The sequence below is a fragment of the Rhinoderma darwinii genome, chromosome 1 (genome assembly GCF_050947455.1).
Source record: "Rhinoderma darwinii isolate aRhiDar2 chromosome 1, aRhiDar2.hap1, whole genome shotgun sequence".
NCBI lineage: Eukaryota > Metazoa > Chordata > Amphibia > Anura > Rhinodermatidae > Rhinoderma > Rhinoderma darwinii.
The window spans coordinates 621724170-621749678 of NC_134687.1; the positions used below are offsets into that span (position 1 = coordinate 621724170).

General features: G+C 41.5%; 1 protein-coding gene across 4 annotated transcripts in view; it reads left to right on the plus strand.

The window, feature by feature from the left end:
- The window catches only part of WDR70 (WD repeat domain 70), a 291197-nt gene that overhangs the window by 246240 nt on the left and 19448 nt on the right, over positions 1-25509 (plus strand). For all 4 annotated transcript variants that reach the window (XM_075842124.1, XM_075842132.1, XM_075842147.1 and 1 more), the window contains exons 15-16: positions 3307-3386; positions 19959-20075. In XM_075842124.1, the coding sequence (XP_075698239.1) occupies positions 3307-3386; positions 19959-20075 (197 nt within the window). The remainder of the gene's footprint in view (positions 1-3306; positions 3387-19958; positions 20076-25509) is intronic.

Genomic DNA, 25509 nt, shown 5'->3' on the forward strand with positions numbered 1-25509 from the left:
GTCTCATCTGACCACAGCACCTTCTCCCAATCACTCTCAGAATCATCCAGATGTTCATTTGCAAACTTCAGACGGGCCTGTACATGTGCCTTCTTGAGCAGGGGGACCTTGCGGGCACTGCAGGATTTTAATCCATTACGGCGTAATGTGTTACCAATGGTTTTCTTGGTGACTGTGGTCCCAGCTGCCTTGAGATCATTAACAAGTTCCCCCCGTGTAGTTTTCGGCTGAGCTCTCACCTTCCTCAGGATCAAGGATACCCCACGAGGTGAGATTTTGCATGGAGCCCCAGATCGATGTCGATTGACAGTAATTTTGTATGTCTTCCATTTTCTTACTATTGCACCAACAGTTGTCTCCTTCTCACCCAGCGTCTTACTTATGGTTTTGTAGCCCATTCCAGCCTTGTGCAGGTCTATGATCTTGTCCCTGACATCCTTAGAAAGCTCTTTGGTCTTGCCCATGTTGTAGAGGTTAGAGTCAGACTGATTCATTGAGTCTGTGGACAGGACTCTTTTATACAGGTGACCATGTAAGACAGCTGTCTTTAATGCAGGCACCAAGTTGATTTGGAGCGTGTAACTGGTCTGGAGGAGGCTGAACTCTTAATGGTTGGTAGGGGATCAAATACTTATATCTCTGTGCAAAATGCAAAAAAAATATATATAATTTTGACTGTTATTTTCTGTGTTTTTTAAATATAATCTATCTCTCACTGGTAAAATTAACCTAGCCTAAAAATTCTAGACTGTTCATGTCTTTGACAGTGGGCAAACTTACAAAATCAGCAAGGGATCAAATACTTATTTCCTTCACTGTACATGATGGGGTTATTACTATTAATGTGAGGCACATGGAGGTTAAATTCATCACACCTCGTGCCCCACAATAAGTGATAGAAAGCAGTTTTTATTTTATTTTTTTACATCGTACACATCATAAATGATGCAAAAAAATTGTTGTGCAGGTTATTACGGCCGCGCCAATACCGAATATGTGAATATTTTATGTATTGAGACTTATTTTATTGTTTTTGTAAAAAAGGTGTATGTGTATTTTTTATTTTTTATTTAACATTACCTTATGTTTTTACTTTATTTTTTAAACTTTAATGTACTGGCATATATCTCTATTATAGTACATTAGCCTGTGTACTGATAGTACACAGGCAGTTGTTAGGACATACCTAAGTATGCCCTAACAACAGGAAATATGGTAGGACAGCCCTGGGGTCCTTCAATGGACCCTGGGCTGTCTGCCCATATATGGTATGTCCCTCAATCGCGTCACAGGAATTCCCTTTGATGCGATCCAAGGGGCATCCCCCTTCTCATTTTCCCCTGAATGCTGCAGTCCGCTGTGATCGCAGCATTCACGGGAATAGCGGTGGAGATGAGAGGTGTCTCTCATCTCCGCCATCGGGGCTTCAGCTGTGTAATACAGTCATTGCCCCGCTCCTGACAGGAAGTGCGTGCGCTGTCAGCATGAGGAGATGCGGCCGGCGCTGCACTAATGAGTGGCGGTTCAGGCACTGAAGACAGAACATGGGGGTGTCTTGTAGTGCGCCCGCCATGTTCAGTTTTCAGTGCCGCCGCTCATTGGTGCAGCGCCGGTCGCATCGCATCATCCTGACCCCGCGCACTTGTTATCAGGACTCGACAATGACTGTATCACACAGCCACAGCCCCGCTCTCATACATTCATGTGTTACAATACTGAGCTGTGCGGCCGCGCAGCTAAGTATCGAAATACATGAAATAACGGTATCGAACCGTTTGGGGATGCAGAGTATCGAAACAGTATCGAAGTTTCCGTGCATACCTAGTCCCAATACTTTGTCCATATAGTGTATACGTGGACTAGTGGAACCACTCATCACATGACAACTTGATGAAAAGCTTTGTTGATCTAGAAAAAGACCGAATTAAAAGAGAGCGCTTTAGTTTTATATTTCGGACAGTTTTAGATGTCTAGTGGGGCTTGTCATTTAGCTCACAACCCAACCTTTAGTTGATATGCAAGGCAATGCTTGGTACCATAAATAAAAGAAAGAGGCCTTTACTGCAAAAAGTTGTCCCTTAACCTTCATCAGAGAGAGTCTTTGTGAAAGTGAATGGTCACTTGGTGACTCATTGACTTTCATAGTGATGGAGGATGAAGACTCCTTTAATAGGGTCATGCCCCAAGATCATAACTTTGTCATGTAGACCAAAAAAAAGAGAGAGGGCAATCTAAAGGGCCAGCAGGATCTGTTTTATGACTGTCGGAGCTGGACATCTGCTTTCCCTTTCATATATGGACTTTTACTCTTTGCATTGCATCTCTCTAGAAGAGTTTGCCGTGTGCTCGATACGATAATCTGGATCATGTGTATTGGAGGAGGCTCCGTGGACCTGTTTTATAGCAGTGATTTGTGTTCATACCTGGAGAATATGAGGACTTGTAATAATTTAATGAATATTTGCAGTATTTTTACGGCATTACTATCTTCTGTTAGGTATTATTTGCTGTCTTTTGGTTATTTTATGGTGCAGTAAAAGGCCTCTCATCCCACAGTAAGTACTATGTATCACAGATATAAAGCTGGAGAATGTCAATGTTTGCAGAGCATTTTACCATCAAGGGTTATTAGGAGCAATGATGTTACTTTAACCGCTGGCATGCTCGCAAATTACTGCACTTCCAACCAGAAAATTGAGTTACTCCGCCAGATGTGCTATAAAGAGAATATCGAGTACATTCGATGAGGCCAGGCTTGTAGGCTCAAGTGTGTAGCGCACATTTCTGCAATAGCTATCCATAGGTTTTTCAGCATGTATTTCAAGTTTCAGCAAAGGAAGCTAATTTCTGTCTTTTAGCATCATGTCATTTTGTGGTCCAAAATTTTGTGCAATTACATAACATATCTTTATAGCGGTCAGAGCTTAGTTCCCTGATACAGAGCTCCAAATCTCCTGTATAGACATGGTTACATGATAAAATTCTGGCTTTGTGCACCCACCACTAGGGGGAGCTTACTGCATACTGTGTTATTATTGAGTTCAATGTATAAATCGTCTGCAGTAAGCTCCCCCTAGTGGTGGCTGAATTATATCATTTAACTCTGTCTTTGCAGGGGATTTGGAGCTCTTTATCAGAAAAAAACCGAAGCTACTACCGCTATAAAGTGAAGCTACTACCGCTTAACTAAATCGGCACACAATTTTGAAGCAAAAAAAGAATAAAATGGTGTTAAAGGCTGTCTATTTACTTTGAGCCATTACATCCTCCTACTATATTTAACGTGTCATTTTCCTTTTCACTTAGGGGAGCAAAGTTATGTGTGGTGAAGACCAAAAGGAAAGCGCGGCAAGCAGAGACGCTTACTCAGGACTATATTATCACTCGTAAGTAAATACTATGTGGCGTAAAATCCTGGAGTCTGTTGTAATATATGATAATATGAAGTCCTAGTGCAAGCATGTTGGCTCTTTAAAGGGCTTGTCTCACCCCAACCTCTGTCCATATTCACTATTGAAGCATTTGGACGTCATAGAGGGGGTTCCCCGCTGGTAACCCCCACTATATGCCAGATTGGAGAGTTGTTCTGGCAGACTTGGCGCTTACATTTATTACATTGTCGATCATCCATTTGAATGACCGGCATGTAATGCTACATTTTCTCTGCAGCGGGGGCTGCAGGAAAATTGTATGGCAGGACGTGGCTTCCCCAGGCTATGAGCTGATCACCCCGCTTCCTTTTTTATAAAATGTGGTTGTCTTAGTGAGACATTCTCTTTTAAGGGTATGTTCACTCTATTAACTTATTGCCAGAGACCATTCACAGAAAATTAGAAATGTGGAAAAGCCGAAAGATTCCTCTTCAGAAAGTTTGATTTCCCTTTCAGGCGCACGGGTGGCCAAAGATGCGCCTAATTTCATATGGGGCGTGCGCCTCTCAATAGATTAGGCGCATCTCATTCAAGCGATCTTTATATTAAGACTGGCGTATGAAACGCCAGTCTAAAAAAGAAAATCTCCTCCATATAGTTTAAATAAAATAAAAAATCCTTTCTGCTGCCACCACTACAGGGAGCTTATTGCATACTAAATAATCAATGTACAGTATACAGTAAGCTCCACCTAGAGGTGGTGGCAGGCAGCATGTTTTTTTTTTTTCTACCCTATGTCTAGACAGGAGATTTGGAGCTCCGAACAAAGGAGCTCCAACCAATATAAAGATATCTAAAAGAGTATCATATCTGCATTTTCAGAAAATTATTAATATGTCTTAGAGATATATCAGGAATTTTAATCAGTCCGGGGGTCCGGCTGCTAAGACGGCTCACTTAAACCGTTTATGTAAACCATCTTCAGCCTAATGAGGATCACTGATCACACCTGAACATACAGATCGCTCAGCTCAGCGCTTCTGCACCTTAGTTTCATCGGCTGTGGGGGTCTCTGCACCCGGATCACCACCGATCAAATCTTTCTGAAAGCGGTTCTCTGGCATCGACTTATCTCCCAGAGGTACAAAGGATCGGGCAGGTTGAAGGAGAACAAAGGATCTGGCAGGTTGAAGGGGAACAAAGGATCGGGCAGGTTGAAGGAGAACAAAGTATCGGGCTGGTTGAAATCCAAATGCCAATCACTCTTTGGGCATGGGCTACCCCCATATACATTACAAAGTCTCCCGAGACATTGTTTGGCCAGCTTTTGGGCCTTTTACTTGATTTGCACCTCCTTATGAGAAAACATGTTGTTCATTTTTAACGAATAGTATTTGAGCAAGGAAAGTAAAGCAGGGTGCTCATTGAGATCAATGGGTGAGTATAGCCTTCACGGTACATTTCTGATTCTCCAGAGCTAAAAGCCATGGGGGACTCTATAGCAAGACGTAGCCATATCGTGCATATAGTTTCGTCCAAACCAGGGCATGGTTGGATCACTGCACACAAACCTCTGTTTGCCCCTAATTCTCTGTGGTAAGCTGAGCCGCGTCTGCCCTTTTTCTCTATTAAATGAAATATCAGTAACAAAAAACATTTAAGTAGGACCATGTGGCCCGGCATCCACTAAGTCAAAGGACCATTAAGCTAAACAAAATCCAGAAGTGTTTGCCGTCCCCAGACCTGGTCTGGATGCATATGAAACGTGAAGTAGCTTGCAGCACTAAACTTATTACATGGAAATTTAATAATGTAGAAACGCAGGGAACTTCCTGATGTACAATATAAAGTTCTCATCAGTAATGCCGAGCCGCATTGCAAGTCCATAGAGGTCACCGAGAGAATTACTGCAATTCCAACTTTTCTCCGACTTCGTCCTCACTTCTTTAGTAACAATGAGATCGAATCGTGCAACCTGAGCCATCCCATCCGCCTAGCTACCATTGTTTTCCTTTTTATTGCAATTTAATATGGCAGGGAAACGGCGGAGAGCCATGTCTTGGCAGGATGTAATGAATGAAAATTGGCAGTACTTGTTCAAAATTGTAACCCATTCTGTCTCATGGATCAGCAAGAAATACGTAGCGGAGACCTCCCGGCACTTTCTAGGAAATGTCAGCAACTGGCCTACTCTAATCTCCCTATAATGGTTGAATTGGAGTTTTGTAATGTTGTATCTTCTCTTGATAATTCATTTCCAAGAGTTGATTGTTAAATATCTCTGCTTAAAGTGGTTGTCTTCTTTGTCCCCTGATAATAGGCTGATCACAGGGTATCCCTTTATTTGAATCTCTATGTGTAACCTGTGGCTGAACATTGCATAAATTGTTCGTTTCCCCGCAGCGCCTCCAGGGGGAAAGTGAAGTATTACACCGTTGTCATTGAAATCAATAGGCAGGCTGTGAATGCATTGACGTGTTGGGTCCTCCAGAGAGGTCCTCTTTGTAGCTGTTCTAAGCTCTATCTAATAGATCAGGGTACTAAATGGGGGACCCACCTTTATTATCTCAAAATTCCCTAATAAGGTATTTGGTTTATATAGCCCACTTTCAGACAACCCATTTAACAGTAGTCCTTGAGTCGCTCTCCTGTGGTTAAGCTGAGTAGCAATAAATATGGTCACAACTTCAGCTTCTTCATGTCAGAAGTTTTGATCGTTGGGGGTCCGTGTGCTGGGACCGCCACTGATCCCTGAAACGAACGGGCAGAAGGTCTCCGCTGAGCACTGTGCCTTTTCGGCTGTGATCGGCTCTGCTGATCCTTGGAATAGTGTGGTTAACTAATAGAAAACTTGGCTTTGCTAGAAAAAACGGAGCACTTCTGCCCCTTCATTTGAGCAATCTATGGGTTCCCAGCACGCGAACCCCCACCGATCAAAACTTCTCACATGTCACTTATGAAATACGTAACTTCAGAAGTTCTCAAGTGGCTGCCTTCTCCAACAACAGAAGACCATGGTGATGTTTTCATTCGTAGGGAAATTATGTCTATGAATGTTATCGGAGGACATGGTCATGTGACCTTAGGTAACATGGACGAAGCGTCACACATGCCGTGGACGCGTCTGGGAGTGATGGAGACAGGAGACGGAGGAGGATTTCAGAAGATATATTGTGTTCCCCTTTTTAGAATATATTCTTTGGGCTAGATGACCTCTTTAAGTCAAAATTGTGTATTCTTCCAGAATATCCCAGAGACTCCTGATATGGGGCAGAAACCTCCCAGACTCCTTGAAAAGTAAATGTCAATTATGTGAGTATATGGCAGCAGTATGCAGGGCCAGTTTTGTAGAAAATGCGTCCCTAGTCAACAAGCAAGGTAGGGCCCACCACTTGCAATTTTTCGACAGTTCTCATAATTTTAGCCCACATAATACTGCCATACACCACCAAGATAATACCACCATATAGTGGCCATATGATATGCAGTAACCGAGTAATACTCTTTTTACCTCCTAATGGCCAGCATAGTATGGCGCAGGCAGAAATCATTTAGAGGACTGATCGTGTGGGCAATGTTGCTGTGACCGCGTAATTAGGAGCAGGACCGCATCTATGATCCACAACGGGGCTCCTTCTGCAACTGCTGGGTCAGTTGCCACCACGGCATCTAAAATATTTGACAAAGGGAAGAGGCTCCCTCTGTCAGCCCATCAGTGCCCTGCGATACAAATTTACCAATAAAAACAACTCTTCCCGCAAAAAAAACAAGCCGTCTTATGACTATGTCAACAAGAAAATAAAAAAGTTATTGGTCTCGGAATGCAGCGACTCAAAAATGAAGTTTTTACCTGAAACATTTTTAGAAACAAAGTTAACATGTTGTTTTTACTACACAATTAACCCCTTCAGGACTGAGCCACTTTTGGACCAAATGACAGAGCCTCATTTTTTACTGTGTTACTTTATGTGGTAATAACTCGGGAATGCTTTTACCTATCAAAGCGATTCTGAGATTGTTTTCTCGTGACATATTGTACTTTAACCCCTTCCCGCTCCTTGACGTACTATTACGGCATGGCAGCTGTATCGTTCGCGCTCCATGCCGTAATAGTACGTCTCGGGAGTAACGGCCGTTTCGGCCGTCCTCCCGACACATACAGGAGCTGTGACGCTGCTGTCTTGTTCAGCAGCTGTCACAGCTCCTACAGCGGGGACCGATCGCTGTGTCCCCGCTGATTAATCCCTTAAAAGCCGCGTTCTATAGAGATCGCGGCTTTTTAGGGGTTAAGCTGCCATCGCCGGCCTGCTACGCGATAGCGGCCGGCGATGGTGACTATGGCAACCGGACACCAAACAATGGCGTCCGGCTATGCCATAGACGGAAGCCTAGTGGGTCCTGACAACGTCAGGACCCACTATGCTTGCTGTCAGTGAGTAGCTGACAGTTCTAATACACTGCACTACGCATGTAGTGCAGTGTATTAGAATAGCGATCAGGGCCTCCTGCCCTCATGTCCCCTAGTGGGACAAAGTAATAAAGTAAAAAAAAAGTTAAAAAAAGATGTGTAAAAATAAGAAAATAAAGGATTTAAAAGTAATAAAAGTAAAAATCCCCCCTTTTCCCTTATCAGTCCTTTATTATTAATAAAAATATATAAACAAACAAATAAACTATACATAATTGGTATCGCCGCGTCCGTAACGGCCTGAACTACAAAATTATTTCATTATTTATCCCGCACGGTGAACGCCGTAAAATAAAATAATAATAAACCGAACCACAATCACAATTCTTTGGTCACTTCACCTCCCAAAAAATGGAATAAAAAGAGATCAAAAAGTCGCATGTACCGAAAAATGGTCCTGATCGAAACTACAGTTCGTTACGCAAAAAATAAGTCCTCGCACGGCTTTATTGATTAAAAAATAAAAAAGTTCTGCCTCTTAGAATAAGGCAACACAAAAAGTAAATGATTGTTTACAAAACGTATTTTATTGTGCAAACGCCATAAGACATAAAAAAAAACTATAAACATCTGGTATCGCCGTAATCGTATCGCCACGCAGAATAAAGTGAATAAGTCATTTATAGCGCACGGTGAACGCTGTAAAAAAAAACGAAAAAAAAAACAATAGTACAATTGCTGTTTTTTAGTCACCACGCCAACTAAAAATAGAATAAAAACTGATCAAAAAGCCGCATGCACCCCAAGAAAACTACAATGGATTCCTCAAGGGGTCTAGTTTCCAAATTGGGGTCACTTTTGGGGGGTTCCCAATGTTTTGGCACCACAAGACCTCTTCAAACCGGACATGGTGCCTAATAAAAAAGAGGCTTCAAAATCCACTAGGTGCTCCTTTGCTTCAGAGGCCGGCGCTTCCGTCCATTACCGCCCGAGGGCCACATGTGGGATATTTCTCAAAACTGCAGAATCTGGGCAATACGTATTAATTTGCGTTTCACTGATAAATCCTTTTGTGTTATAAAAAAAATGGTATAAAGAGGATTTTCTGACAAAAAAAAATGTAAATTTCACCTCTACTTTGCTCTAAATTTTTGTGTAACACCTAAAGGGTTCATAAACTTTCTACATGCTGTTGTGAATACTTTGAGGGGTCTAGTTTCTAAAATGGGGTATTTGATAGGGGTTTCTAATATATGGGCCCCTCAAAGCAACTTCAGAACTGAACTGGAACCTAAAAAAATAAATAAATGAGGCAATACTTCGCTTCTTACATTATACTGATAATGAGCCGTGCCCACCCCGAGATGACCCCAGTTTTGACCGTTTGTATAAACGGAGACCCCTATTAGACCGTTCCAGTGCCCGGTTTTCCCAAGCATACACCCCCGAGAAGTGTATTTCTATTGATGAGTCCCTGGTACATTTTAAAGGGAGGGTTCAATTCCGCGAGTACCTGCCGGGTAAGAGGGCAAGGTATGGCGTGAAGATGTATAAGCTGTGAGAGTGCATCAGGGTATACCTACAGGTTTAGGATATATGAAGGAAAGGCCACCCCCAAACCAGACTGCATCCTGGACTACAATAGGTACATGGGAGGGATGGACTTGTAAGATCAAGCCCTGAAGCCCTACAGCGCCATGCGGTGTGGTATAAGAAGCTGGCCGGGCACATCATACAGATGGCATTGTACAATGCAGGTGATTATCAAGAACCTAATCTTTAGGGACCAAGAAGGGGGGGCACCCAGTACTTCTGGAAGCGGGGCCACACGCATCGTACCAGGGCAACACTTTCCAGGAGAAGTTCCCCAAACTGGCAAGAAGGGAAAAAGTCAAAAGAGGTGCAAAGTCTGCTATAAGAGGGCGATAATGGATGACACAATATATCAATGTGACACGTGTCCCGAATAACCAGAGCTCTGTATGAAAGTGTTTTAAAATTTATCATACATCCCTTGGTTTATAATTTACCCCAATTTTACTTACCCTCATGCACTCCACACAGCTTATCCCCCCTCGTCTTTCCCCTCTGGGCCCTGCTGTGTGTCCAGGCAGCTGATAACAGCCACATGTAGGGTATTGCCATACCCGGGAGAACCTACATTACAGTTTATGGGGTGTAGGTCTACGGTCAAAATGCTCACTACACCTCTAGATGAATGCCTTAAGGGTGTAGTTTTTAAAATGGGGTCACTTCTTGCGGGTTTCAACTGTACTGGTACCTCAGGGGCTTCTGCATACATGACTTCGCACTAGAAAATCCCCAGTAGGCCAAATGGTGGTCCTTTCCTTCTGAGCCCTCCCATGGGCCCAAACGGCAGTTTATCACCACAAATGGGGTATTGCCGCACTCAGGACAAATTGGGCAACAAAATGGAGTATTTTATTTCTTGTGAAAATAAGAATTTTTGAGCTAAAATTACATATTATTGGAAAAAATATATTTTTTTTTAATTCCCAGCCCAATTCAAATAAGTTCTGTGAAGAAACTATGGAGTCTAAATGGTCACATTACCCATAAATGAATTCCTTGAGGGGTGTAGTTTCCAAAATGGGGTCACTTCTGGTGGGTTTCCATTGCTTTGATACCTCTGGGGCTCTGCAAATGCGACATGGCACCCGAAAACCAAACCAGCAAAATCTGTACTCCAAAGAACACACAGCGCTCCTTCCCTTCTGAGGCCTCCCATGGGCCCAAACGGCAGTTTATTGCCACAAATGGGGTATTGATGCACTCAGGAGAAATTGGGCAACAAAATTGAGTATTTTGTTCCCTGTGAAAATAAGAAATTTTGATCACAAATGACATTTTATTGGAAAAAATGAAATTTTTTTCATTTCAGAGCCCAATTCAAATACGTGCTGTGAAAAAACTGTGCGGTCAAAATGGTAGCAACAACCCTAAATGAATTCCTTGAGGGGTGTAGTTTCCAAAATGGGGTCACTATTGGGGGATTCCTACTGTTTTGACACCTCAACACCTCTTCAAACCTGGCATGCTGCCTAAAATATATTCTAATAAAAAAAGAGGACTCAAAATGCACTAGGTGCTTCCTTGCTTCTAGGGCTTGTGTTTTAGTCCACGAGCACAGTAGGGCCACATGTGGGACATTTCTAAAAACTGCAGAATCTGGACAATACATATTTAGTTGTGTTTCTCTGGTAAAACCTTCTCTGTTACAGAAAAAAAATGAATAAAATTGAAATTCAGCAAGAAAAATGAAATTTGCAAATTTCACCTCCACTTTGCTTTAATTCCTGTGAAATGCCTGAAGGGTTAAAAAACTTTCTAACTGCTGTTTTGAATACTTTGAGGGGTCCAGTTTTTAAAATGGGGTGTTTTATCAGGGTTTCTAATACATAGGCCCCACAAAGCCACTTCAGAACTCAAGAGGTACCTTAAAAAAAAAGGCTTTTGAAATTTTCTTAAAAATATGAGAAATTGCTGTTTATGTTCTAAGCCTTGTAACGTCCAAGAAAAATAAAAGAATGTTCAAAAAACGATGCCAATCTAAAGTAGACATATGGGAAATGTGAACTAGTAACTATTTTGGGTGAGATAACCGTCTGTTTTACAATCAGATGCATTTAAATTCTGAAAAATGCAATTTTTTCTAAATTTTCTCTAAATTTTGCAATTTTTCACCAATAAACACTGAATATATCGACCAAATTTTACCACGAACATGAAGCCCAATGTGTCACGAGAAAACAATCTCAGAATCGCTTGGGTAGGTTTAAGCATTCCGACGTTATTACCACATAAAGTGAAATATGTCAGATTTGAAAAATGAGCTCTGAGCCTTAAGGCCAAAACTAGGCTGCGTCCTTAAGGGGTTAAGTTAGTGAAAAAATTTGGTCGATATATTCAATATTTTTGTGTGAAAAACACCAACATTTTGAGAACATTTGCAAAAAATTAGCATTTTCTAAATTCAAATGTATCTGCTTGTAAGACAGATAGGAATACCACACAAAATAGTTACCGTATATATCGGCGTACAAGACGACTTTTTACACCCTTAAAAAAATGTCAAGTGTGGGGTCGTCTTATATGCCGGATATTGTCTACATTAGGGATGCACGTTGCAGCCGCACAGCTCAGTATAATACACATGAATGTATGGGAGCGCGGCTGCGGCTGTGTAATTCAGCCACAGCCCCGCTCCTGAGTCATGTTAAGTTCGCGGGGTCAGGATGATGCAATGCGGCCAGCGCTGCACTAATGAGCGGCGGCACTGGAGACAGAACATGGCGGGCGCGCTACAAAACACCCCCATGTTCTGTCTTCAGTGCCTGAACTGCCGCTCATTAGTGCAGCGCCGGCCGCATCACCTCATGCTGACCGCGCGCGCACTTCCTGTCAGGAGCGGGGCAATGGCTGTATTACACAGCCGCAGCCCCGCTCTATAAATGGCGGAGATCAGAGAAACCGCTCATCTCCGCCGTTATTCCCCTGAATGCTGCGATCACAGCTGACTGCAGCATTCAGGGGAAAGTGAGAAGGGGGGATGCCCCTGGATCGCGTCACAGGGAAGTCCTGTGACGCGATCGAGGGCCATACCATATATGGGCAAACAGCCCAGGGTCTATTGACGGACCCCAGGGCTGTCTTACCATATTTCATGTTGTTAGGACATACCCAAGTATGTCCTAACAACTGCCTGTGTATTATCCGTCCACAGGTTAATGTACTGGCACATATCTGATATATGTCAGTACATTAAAGTTTAAAAATAAAGTAAAAACAAAGTATTGTTAAATTGTAAAAAAAATAAATACACCTTCACCTTTTTTACAATAAACATTAAAATAAGTCTCAATACATAAAATACACACTTTCAGTAATGGCGCGGACAACAATGTTTTTGCATCATTTATGATGTGTACGCTGTAAAAAAATGAAATAAACACGGCTTTCATTCACTTATTAACGTGAGGCGCGAGGTGCGATGAATTTACCCTCCATGTTCCTCACATTAATAGTAATTAACCCCATCATGTACCTCGCACATTAACCCAATATGACTGAGAAACATGATGGGATTAATTACTATTAATGTGAGGTGCGTTCAAAATTCATCACACGTCGCGCCTAACATCAGAAAACGGAAGAATATTTTTTTTATTACTGTTGGCAAAAGTATCGAAATTGGTATCGAAATCGCAATACTAAACGAAGTATCGGTATCGAAGTCCAAATTCTGGTATCGTGACATCCCTAGTCTACATATCGTCTACACACAGGTTGTGTGTTACCTTGTGAGCCTGCAGTCCGGTACACAGGCTCCCGGGATGCACGGAATCCGCCACGGATCTGAGGGAAGCCGGTATTAGCCGCCAGGGAACATCTCTGTAAGATCCTCTGGCCCGCCCTTTCCTCTCATTCCCTGCCTCTCAGATCTCGAGCGATGAAGCAGCCTATCTGCGCATGCGCGAGTTCAAAGAGACAGAGTCCTGGGTCCTGCCGCCGATGGCCATAGTGAAGCGCTCCTGCACGAAATGGTGAGTATATCTTAAATTCTATATTTTAAGGGTAAAAGTTGGGGGTCGTCTTATACGCCCAGTCGTCTTATACGCCGACATATACGGTACTAGTTAACATTTCCCACATGTCTACTTTATGTTTGCATCGTTTTTTGAACATCCTTTTATTTTTCTAGGACATTACAAGGCTTATAAGTTTAGCAGCAATTTCTCACATTTTCAAGAAAATTTCAAAAGGCCATTTTTTTAGGGAACAGTTCAGTTGTTAAGTGGCTTTGAGGGCCTTATATATTAGAAACCCCCACAAATCACCCCATTTTAAAAACTTCACCCCTCAAAGTATTCAAAACAGCATTCAGAAAGTTTTTTAACCCTTTAGGCGTTTCACAGGAATTAAAGCAATGTAGCGGGGAAATCTACAAATTTCATTTTTTGGGCAGAAATTCAATTTTAAACCATTTTTCCTGTAATACTGAAGGTTTTTACCGGAGAAGCAACACTGAATATTTATTGCCCTGATTCTGCAGTTTTTAGAAATATCCCACATGTGGCCCTAGTGCGCTACTGGACTGAAATACCGGCCTCAGAAGCAAAGGAGCACCTAGAGCCTTTTAGGGCCTTCCTTTTCTTAGATTATATTTCAGGCACCATGTCAGGTTAGAAGAGGTCTTGTGGTACCGAAACAAAGGAAACACCCCAAAAAATACCCCATTTTGGAAACTAAACTCCTTGAGGAATTCATCTAGGGCTGTAGTGAGCATTTTGACCTCACAGGTGTTTCATAGATTTCATTAGAATTGGGCAGTGAAAATGAAAAATTACATTATTTTCCAATACCATGTATTTTTACCTCAAAATGTTTAATTTTTTCAACAAATAAATGAGGAAAAGCACCCCAACATTTGTAAAGCAACTTCTCCAGAGTACGGAAATACCAAACATGTGGTCATAAACTGTTGTTTGGGCAAGCGGTAGGACTCGGAAGGGAAGGCACGCCATTTAGCTTTTGGAGCGCTGATTTTGCTGGATTCATTTCTCTGCACCATGTCGCATTTGTAAAGCCCCTGAGGTACCAGTACAGTGAAAACCCCCCAAAAGTGACTCCATTTAGGAAACTACACCCCTTGAGGAGTTCATCTAGGGGTGTAGTGAGCATTTTGACCCCACAGGTGTTTCATAGATTTCATTAGAATTGGGCAGTGAAAATGAAAAATTACATTATTTTCCAATAAGATGTTACTTTACCTCAAAATTTTATTTTTTTTTCAACAAATAAATGATGAAAAGCACCCCAACATTTGTAAAGCAACTTCTCCAGAGTACAGAAATACCCAACGTGGTCATGAACGGCTGTTTGGGGAAGCGGCAGGACTCAGAAGGGAAGGCACGCCATTTAGCTTTTGAAGTACAGATTTTGCTGGTTTGATTTCTCGGCACCATGTCGCATTTGTAAAGCTCCTAAGGTACCAGTACAGTGGAAACCCCCCAAAAGTGACTCCATTTGGGAAACTACACCCCTAGAGGAATTAATCTAGGGGTGTAGTGAGCATTTTGACCCCCCAGGTGTTTCATAGATTTCATTAGAATTGGGCAGTAAGCATGAAAAATTTAATTTTTTTCCACTAAGACGTAGCTTTAGGTAAAAATGTTTCATTTTCTCATGAAATAAAGGTGAAAAATCACCGTAACATTTGTAAAGCGAATTCTCCAGAGTACGGAAATACCCCATATGTGGTAATAAAGTACTGTATGATTACACATCCGGGCTCAGAAGGGAAGGAGCGCCATTTGGCTTTTGGAGAGCAGATTTTGCTGGATTGGTTTTTCTGCGCCATGTCGCTTTTGCAAAGCCCCTTAGGTAGCAGTACAGTGGAAACTACCCAAAAGTGACTCCATTTGGCAAACTACACCCATTGAGGAATTCATCTAGGGGTGTAGTGAGCATTTTGACCCCACAGGTGTGTCATATATTTTATTAGAAATGGGCAGTGAAAATTAAAAATTACATTATTTTCCAATAAGACGCAGCATTAGTTAAAAATGTTTCATTTTCTCAACAAATAAAGGAGAAAAAGCACCGTAACATTTGTAAAGCAACTTCTTCAGAGTAGGGAAATACCCCACACGTGGTCATAAATTGCTATTTGGACACACAGCAAGGCTCTAAATGGAAGGAGCGCCATTTAGTATTTGGAGTGGAGATTTTATAAGATTCGTTTTTTGACATCATGTTGCACTGCGCTATAGTACCAGTACAGTGGTACCCCCCAAAAAATTACCCCATTTTGGAAACTAGATCCCTCAAAGAATTGATCTAGGGGTGTAGTGAGCATTTTGACCGCACAAGTGTTTTGCAAAAATGAGTAAACAATAGATGTTGCAGATTGAAAATTGCTGTTTTCCACAGAAATGCCATTTCAGTGCCCAATGTGTTGTGCCCAGCTTGCATCACCGTAGACACACATGCAATAAATTGTTAAGCGGGTTCTCCAGAATACCCCATATGTGGTCATAAATTGCCGTTTGGGTACACTGCCAGGCTCAGTTGGACCACCATTTGGCTTTTGAAGCGCAGATTTTGCTTGGTGTATTAGTGGTATTTCAGCTTATAATGTGGGGGCATATGTGAGCTGGGCGGAGTACATCAGGGTATATGTAAGCTGGGCGTAGTACATCAGGGCATATGTAAGCTGGGCGGAGTACATCAGGATATATGTAAGCTGGGCGGAGTACATCAGGGTATATGTAAGCTGGGCGTAGTACATCAGGGCATATGTAAGCTGGGCGGAGTACATCAGTGTATATGTAAACTGGGCGGAGTGCAACAGGTCATAATAGGATGATGTAATAATGGGGTGAATGAAGAATCCATGGATTGGTGTGGTACGCTTGGAACCAATCCTTTATACACAGGCTGGGTTTATTGGGTATTATACAAAATATCTGCGCTCCAGTGTTGCCTAATGTTTGACATCTTCACTAGCCCTATAAGCCGCACAAGACCCTAAAGTTTCCTCATCACCGCTGCGTCTACGGGGTCCACCTGTGGGGTCCAGCAAATGACGATGTGGGGTATTTAGCGAAATTCTACTGGACCTAAAAATTAGTCTGGGCGGTCATTTAACATCATTTTGCACCATTGCGTTTTGAGAGTCATAACGTGTTATTTTTCCGGTGACGGAGCTGTGTGAGGGCGCGTTTTTTGTGGAACGAGCTGTAATTTTTATTGGTTCCATTTTGGGGTACATACGATTCTTTTTATCACTATTTATTCCATTTTTTGGGAGATGAGGAAACCAAAAAACAGCCATTCCAGCACGTTTTTTTTTTCTTTTTTTTGACAGTGTTCACCGTGCAGTATAAACAACATGTTAACTTTATTCTGCGGGACGATACGATTACAGCGACACCAAATTGATATTGTTTTTTTACGTTTCACTACGTTCCCACAATAAAAATACTCTTTTCGAAAAAAAATCATGTTTTAGTGTCGCCATTTTCTGAGAGCCGTAACTTTTTTATTTTTTCGTTGATATCGCTGCGGGAGGGCTTGTTTTATGCGTGACGAACTGTAGTTTCTATTTGTACCCTTTTGCGTTACTTACAACTTTTTGATCACTTTTTATTACATTTTTTTTGATACAAGATGACCAAAAAATAAAATGCGGTCATTGTTTTTTATTAAATTTTTTTACGGTGTTCAGCGTGCGGTAAAAATAATGTGATATTTTTATAGATCAGGCCGTTCCAAACGTGGCGATACCTATTATGTATAGTTTTTTTTTTTCATATTTTCATGTTTTTTTAATAATAAAGGAGTTGATCAGGGAAACGGGGCAAGTGGTGTTTTTATTATTTATTTATTATTTATTAACTTTTATTTATTTATTTTTCTTTCACATTTTTTTTTACATTTTTTACTTTTTCTTTTACACTGACCTGGGGACATGAAGATCTGGTCTTCTGATCCCCGCTACGATGCTCTGCACTACTTATGTAGTGCAGTGCATCATAACTGTCATTTTTCATTTGACAGTTAGCGTATTAGGTCCTGCCTCGGGCAGGACCTAATAGGCTACCGTACCTGGGCAACCAGGAAGCCTAGTAACGGCTTCCTGGTTGCCATAGCAACAATCGCCACCCGCGATCCACCGCGGGGGGGCCCGGGGGTTACAGAGGGAGCTCCCTCCCTCTGTAAACCACTTCAATGCGGCGGACGTCATTGACAGCCGCATTGAAGGGGTTAAATGGCTGCGATCGGCGGTAACAGCCATCGCAGCCATTGCAGCGGCATGTCAGCTGTGTATAACAGCTGACAGCAGCTGAAGATAAAGCGCGCACAGCTTCTGTGCTCGCTTTATCTGCAGGGCGTAACTGTACGCCCGTCTGCGGGAAATCACTTTTATTTCGGACGTACAGTTACGCCCAATCGCGGGAAGGGGTTAAAAGCAAAAAATAATATGCTTCTGAGGTTCTAGTCCTCGTGGGGCCCCCTAGTAAACTGGGGAACTGGGCAACTTTTCCAGTTTGCCCTCCTGGCAGTATGGCTATCCCTGTTAGGAGGGCACTGGGGATGATGTTATAGAGACTTTTTGGCTGTTTTTCTTTTAGGGGAACCGTGGCTGGCAGCACCAGCAATTGTGGGCCCATGGTCAGAGTATTTCAGGGCGGATCTTATGTGTAACAAAAAATAGAATAGCATCCAACATCCAAAGTAATTTTTCTTTTAGTAGTTAGTTATGCCATTAGTTCTGCCCAAGTAAATAAGAACCATAACGTGGATTAAAACTGTTCCCACGATCCGTAGAGAGGTATTTTTCGTGATGAGCCTCTAAAATCCTTTTACATTGTTTACCATCTGCTCAGGCGAGTTCAAAAATGTATTTTCGTATTGATTTCATTAATTGTAAATGGCAGTACATTAAATTTAATGGATAATGTGCAGAGACTGCGAAATATGTCTTTTGATCCTTAGTAACATTGCCAGAGTTTCCATTTTTCTGCAGAGCTTAAGAACCTTCATCAACAAACTCCCTTATTACAATCATTCTATAATTAAAGGGGATGTCTAGTTTAGAAAAGCCCATTTTTATACACCATATTAGGGAATTCTGAGTTAATAGAGGTGGGTCTTCTGTTCAGGATTCTCATCACATGGCCAGAGTGTAAGGGGTCTCCTTCTCTCTGGAGGACCTGTCCTGTCCTGCATTACACAGACAACACACATATGAATGGGAACTGTGTAATACATAATTTCTCCTGTGGTGGCACTGTAGGGAAACTGAACACTTGCTGCCAGGTTTCCCCACAGATCACAGCTGATCACTGGGCGGCCGCAGGGATTATTCAAAGCAAACAACCATTTTAACTTGCCCATTTTTCTATGTTTCTTACATGTTTACACCCAGCACAGATGGACCTGGTATTTGTCTCTTTTTCTTCATTTTGTCATGACCCCTGTGCCAATTCCAGCTTCTTGCCACCCAATAGCAAAAAGGATTGGGACAACCAGGATTGTTCTAACATATGCTGTATTATGGCAATATTCTCCCCCAACAGTGCCTCAAGATGGGGGTATAGTGCACCAACAAACAGGGCCGATTTAATAGAAAATGTGGTCTGGAACCACAAGCAAATTAGGGCTCCCTGCTCTCCATTTTAGAACAGTTTTTCTTGTAATCTCATCCCAGATAATACTGCCGTATACTGCCAAGATAATACTGCCATATACAACCCGCATAATACCACTATATAGTGCCCAAATATAATGCTGTATCCAAATAATACTATATAGTTCCCACATACTACTTAAATTCCCAAAGAATTCCATCATACATTGCTAAATAATACTGGGTGACTTGAAGGGAGAACGAGAGTCCCCCAAACCCTGTCCCACCTGCTCGGATATTTCCGTAACTCTCATAGAAGTGAATGGCACGGCCACCTCTTTCTTCATTCTCCGCCTGGATGCATCGGCCAGTTTAGGGGACCCCCCTTCTCTAGATTGATCTGTGTCCTGTGGATATGCCATAAATATCTAAAATGGGAATACCCCTTTTGAGTTTTTCTAGAGTTCCTGTCTTCGGGCCCGTCTAGGAAATGGGGATTCTGGACTGTTACCCAGTATGACACCCCCTAAAACCAGTCCTGTGCATAGGGACTTCGTATGCTGCCGTACAGGGGCCAAGCATTTCTACCTGTATGATCCAAAACAGGGAAAATAAAAAGTTATTAGTAAGAAACAAGTGTACAGAATTTATGGACACGAGGAAAACTCAAGAACATTCCTTGGCTTTAGGTGGAAATAGTCTATAAATGTTCTCCTCTCGGGGCTCTGTTACACCTCAGCTCAGTGACTCGGGATGGAATGCTGGTTTTGGTCAACTTTCCTCTTTTATGCTGGGGAAATCCTTCCTAGGGAACAATGTTTCCAAAGCCTGTCTGAAGGAAATCCTGATTGATTTGGTAGGATGACTTAGTAGGTAGATGTATGTCATGTCTCACTTCTGTTCCACCATGTTCTTGATGAAAGGTCAGGGAATAAATTGTCTGGTCCGTCTTCGACATTCTGTATACAAATATGGAAAGAGTGTTTCCAGTTGTAACTAAAGTCTTCTCTCTTTCTTTTAATAGCACACGCTCTTCCCATGTTCCGAGAACCTCGACAGAGGAGTACAAGAAAACAGCTCGAAAAGGATCGTCTGGACCCATTGAAGTCACACAAACCAGAGCCACCTGTAGCCGGGCCAGGTAAATGTCATTGGTTTAACCCTTCCCCTAACCCAGGTCCGCAAACAACTTTTTCTTAAAAAGTCACTCAAACCGTGGCACACATTTAGGATTCAGCTTACGACCGTTTTAGGCGTAAGTTGGGCAATGTTTTTTTTAATACTAAAATGGACAATAGACAAGAATGTAGGAGACATAGTTTACGCAAGTTTTATTAAAAGTAGATTGCAAAAAGAAATTAAAAACAATTTGCGCAAATATATGGCTGCTAGTGGTCCCTACAAAATAGCTGATCAGCAGTGGTTCCAAGAGTTGAACCCTCACCGATCAAATATTAATGGCCTACCCTGACAAAATCACATAACATTTATCTTTCCAGAAAACCTCTTCAACTTTATGCATTGACTGTGCAAGACGTAGCTATAGGGGGTGGGGAGGTAGCAGTCCGAAATGTCCCTCTCCCGCATAATAAGACACCAGTTTTTGTAAATGGCAGAATGTAGGTTTGGGCCCTTTTAAAAAAATTTGCACTGGTGCCCATGAACTACAAGTTACGCCTCTAACAATATATTAATGTACACACTCCCTTTAAATTAAAGGGGCATTCCGGTTTTAGCAAATACATTTTATTCTTTGTATAATGAAAGTTGTATACAATTTTCCAATAAACTTTCTGTTAATTACTCCATTTTCAAGATCTCTGCTTGCTGTCATTCAATAGGAACCCCTATATTTTTTTTTACTTCCAGGGGATAAAAATCAGTCCTGGTCATTTGATGGACACACAGGTGCACGACACGTTACAAGACACATCTCTAATAACTGTACTGTTATGAGCCGTGCACCTCTTTGATCATGACATGACCAAAACTGATGTTCCTTTTGAATGACCGCAATCAGAGAATACGCCTTTAAGGGGGGAAAAAAAAAAGTGGAAGTCCCCGGCTCCCAATAAACCAGGGTTTCTGTATGCAGATTATTTACTATAGCTGGAGCAGTGTTTGCTGAGTCTTTCTGAGAACTGTGCATGGTGTATCCTGGATGTGACCTTTACTCGTTTTTAGGCGCCATGACAAGGGTTCTTTGTAAGGTTTTGTAGCTGGAGGCACAAGGGCTGGAATGACCATTACAAGTAACGGAAATGCCAACACACAATACAAAGAGCTATACTCCGGCGCTGGTCAGTGCTGTATACAGACCTTAAGTGACGCTTTCTGCCTTAGTATAGTAACCACCTCCGCAGTCTCCAAACTTAGTGCTGTGACTTGTCTATATCACTTATATGAAGATGACGCAGAACACCCATCATTGATGAGTAAAGATTACTCTGTTTTTAGGGGTCGGAGATGCAGAGAGACTCAGTCTCTTACTTTGGGAGCCCTTCACTAAAGAGCAATAATAAAAATCGTAGTCCAGGACGACGACAAGTAGAGTGGGCATGTGACCAGAATGCGGAGTTTCAGGGGGGTCCCAACAAGCCATCTCTGCCTTAGATACAGGGCAGAGCAGCACTTTGTATCTTTGCTCCAGGTGAAGTAAAAGCCTACTATAACCACCAGTACAGCACCCACTGGCTGTCACCCAGCTTTCCTAAACTCCTGAATTTTAATACAGCCCATTCTGCCAGAAGATTTTTTTCTATAAGGAGTCTGTTATAGCTGTAGGACAACTCCTAGAAGAGTTGTGATGCTCTCTAGGCTGCATGAGCAGTATTTTCTGCTCTCTCTTCATGAAATTTGGTCTAATCAGAGCCCCCCAAATAATAAACACCGTGATGTCACAGTGCAGAGATAATAAACACAGTGATGTCACAGTGCAGAGATAATAAACACAGTGATGTCACAGTGCAAGGATAATAAACATTGATGTCACAGTGCAGAGATAAAATAAAAATACAGTGATGTCACAGTACAGGGATAATAAGCAAAGTGACGTCACAGTGCAGAGAAACAGGGATGTCACAGTACAGTGATAATAAACACAGTGATGTCACAGTACAGAGATAATAAACAGTGATGTCACAGTGCAGAGATAATAAACACAGTGATGTCACAGTACAAGGATAATAAACATTGATGTCACAGTACAGGGATAAAATAAAAATACAGTGATGTCACAGTACAGGGATAATAAGCAAAGTGACGTCACAGTGCAGAGAAACAGGGATGTCACAGTACAGTGATAATAAACACAGTGATGTCACAGTACAGTGATAATAAACACAGTGATGTCATAGTACAGGGATAATAAACAGTGATGTCACAGTACAGAGATAATAAAGTGACTTCACAGTAGATACGTAATAAGCACAGTGATGTCACAATACAGGGATAATAAACAGTGATGTCAGGGTACAGTGATAATAAACACTGCGACTACACAGTACAGAGATAATAAACACAGTGATGTCACAGTACAGGTATTCTAATCAGTGATGTCTCTCAGTACAAGGATAATAAACACAGTGATTACACAGTACAGGGATACTAAACAGTGATGCCACTGTACAGGGATAATAAAAACAGTGATGTCACAATACTGAGGTAATAAACACAGTGACGTCACAGTACAGGGATTATAAATACAGTGACTTCACAGTATATGCATAATAAACACAGTGACGTCACAGTACAGGGATTATAAATACAGTGATGTCAGAGTATATGCATAATAAACACAGTGATGACATAATACAGAGATAATGAACACAGTGACGTCTCTTTACAGGGATTATAAACACAGTGACATCACAGTATATGCATAATAAACACAGTGATGTCACAATACAGAGATAATAAACAGTGATGTCACAGTACAGGGATTATGAAAACAGTGATGTCACAGTACAGGGATTATTAACACAGTGATGTCACACTATATGCATAATAAACACAGTGATGTCACAGTACAGGGAAAATAAACACATAAACTGTAGCAAAACATGTAAACTATGGGGCCCTATTCAGTTTTCCATCCCCCCCCCCCCCCCCCCCTAACATCATCCAAAATTTAGTGCATTCGTAATGTGTAGATTTTCGAAACCATTTGAGTCTGCTTCTACATATAGACAGATGTCACGGTTTGGTCATGGACAATCCAGGCACCTTCTTTGCAGTCATTCAGCAGGGCTGGATCTCCGATGGATTCCACCTCTTACCTCAGCAGCTTTGTGCGTTGTTTATGTTAACAAGACTTTTGCACATTTTTTGCATTGTTGAGGCAGTCGTCCTGGTTTTCTTCTTCTTGAGTGGTAAATTGAACCACATTTTTGTATCTTGTCTTGTGAAAACGTCTCCCAGATGAAAAATTTATTTCCAGCAGCCTTGACGATTGCAAATACAAAATAAATCTCTGTGTTTGACTCACAAATACTGTGTACAACGTGTTGACCATCTTTCTCCCACATTTACATGCTGACACTATTTACTTCGTGATTTGCTTACACTAATAGATCTTCATGTTTGAGTGCAGAAAATTGCAGCAAGTGAGACGTGCGTGTAGTAAATCACAGGGTGTCATGGCTGGAGATTGGGGATCCTTCTCTTCCTGCTGACTACATCCACCTTTGCAACCAAATTTGTTGAACTGTCCCAATTCATCCAAAACGAAGCAACTTTGCAATAGGTCTTACAAAACAGTACAGTATTTCTTTTTCACGCTTTTTTTATTTTTTCTCTTTTTATATTCTCTTTTTCTATCTCTTTGCCTCTCTCTTTTCCCTTTGTTTTCTCTCTCCCCCTTTTCTTTCATTCTCTCTTTTTTTCCCTTATTTTCTTTTTTCTTTTTTTTTCTTCCTTTTTTTTACTCTTTCTTTCTCTTTCTTTCTTTCTTTCTTTCTCTTTCTTTCTTTCTCTTTCTTTCTTTCTTTAATTTTTTCTTTCTTTCATTTTTTCTTTCTTTCATTTTTTCTTTCTTTCATTTTTTCTTTCTTTCATTTTTTCTTTCTTTTTCTGTAATTTTTTTTTTTTTCTTACTTTTTTTTTTTCTTTCTTTTTTTCCTTCTTTCTCTCTCTATCTCTTTCCCCCTTTCTGGCTTTCCTTCTCTCTCTGTCTCGAGGACTTGGCACGTTTATACATTACACGGTCAGTGCATTAATATGAATAAGCACTGTGTAATGCTTCATTTCCCCTGTGGTAGCGCTGCAGAGAAATTGAACATTTACTGCCAGGTTCCCCCCAGATTACAGCTGATCGCTGGTGGTCCCAGCAGCAGGAAACCCTGTGATCAGTTTATCGTCTTGTAACAAAAAGGGATTGTACAAAGTGAACAGTCCCTCTAATTAGAGTGATGACAACATATTAAGTTTCATTAATTTTCATGTTTTAGTTGTTTTTTTCATGGACTCTCCTCGTACTTTGGTCCTGGCAGTACACTTGCTCTCACATGACACTCCAGGAATATCTTCTTGTAATTTTACAAGTATTACCCAACATGCTTCAGTGCATCACTGATAATGTAACCTGAGATATTGTGGTGAAAGGTGCATTGACATAACGCAGGTTGACAACATATATTACATATGGGTTAAGGTCAGGATAAACAGACACAATCTGCCCCTGTCTGCTTCTGTGCGGAGGCCTGGTAGTTATACTGATATATGGCAGCATTTAGAAGACAGAAGGTAAGGTGATTTTATATATGTGTGTATATATATATATATATATATATATATACGCCTTTAACTAACAGGACCTAGCAGATGATCAAATATTCTGGAAATCAGGCTGTCATAGAAAAGTATATAGAAAACCCCAAAAATGTCACGTGTATCATATACAGATTACACATTAATCAGAGGAGTCTCTTTATTGGTCTCTTTTCAGCTTCGTGTAAGATTATATGCCATTCTATGGCCTTGGTATTGGAGTTTCTGAACTGTCAGATGCTGGATTAAAGGAATTTTACTCTAAATGTTTCTGAATAGTATTTATAGCTATAAATCTTAATATCTATAGTCCTCTTTATTTTAAAAGACGTCAGAATTATTCTCCAAACGGTGACATGTAGACCCCACTCAACAGTACCATCATTAAAGACATGCAGAAAAGTTTTACAAAACACGGACATACAATCGGTGGATGAAAGATCTTCTTTAATGAGGATTGCTGCAGCCATTTACGAGCAGCAGTCCTTGGAGCCTCATTGCTGCCTAGCGACAACTCCCAGGAGAGCCGCACGCTAGGCATCAAAGACTAGTGCAGTGGTCAACCTGTGGCTGGCCAGGGCATACTGGGAGCTGTAATTTTTTCAACAGCCTGAGAGCTACAAGTTGGAGCCCACTGGCCTAGAGTAAATGTCGATATGAGTGGCATTATCAGGTCAGTAACCATGTTTTTTAGGATCAGCCATCAAAGATATGGCAATCCGAATAAATCCCTGGATCAACGACCCATCTCCAGTAATCTAGTGCCTATAACTTGTAATATTATTTAATTTAGGAAAAGCCTCCAGATC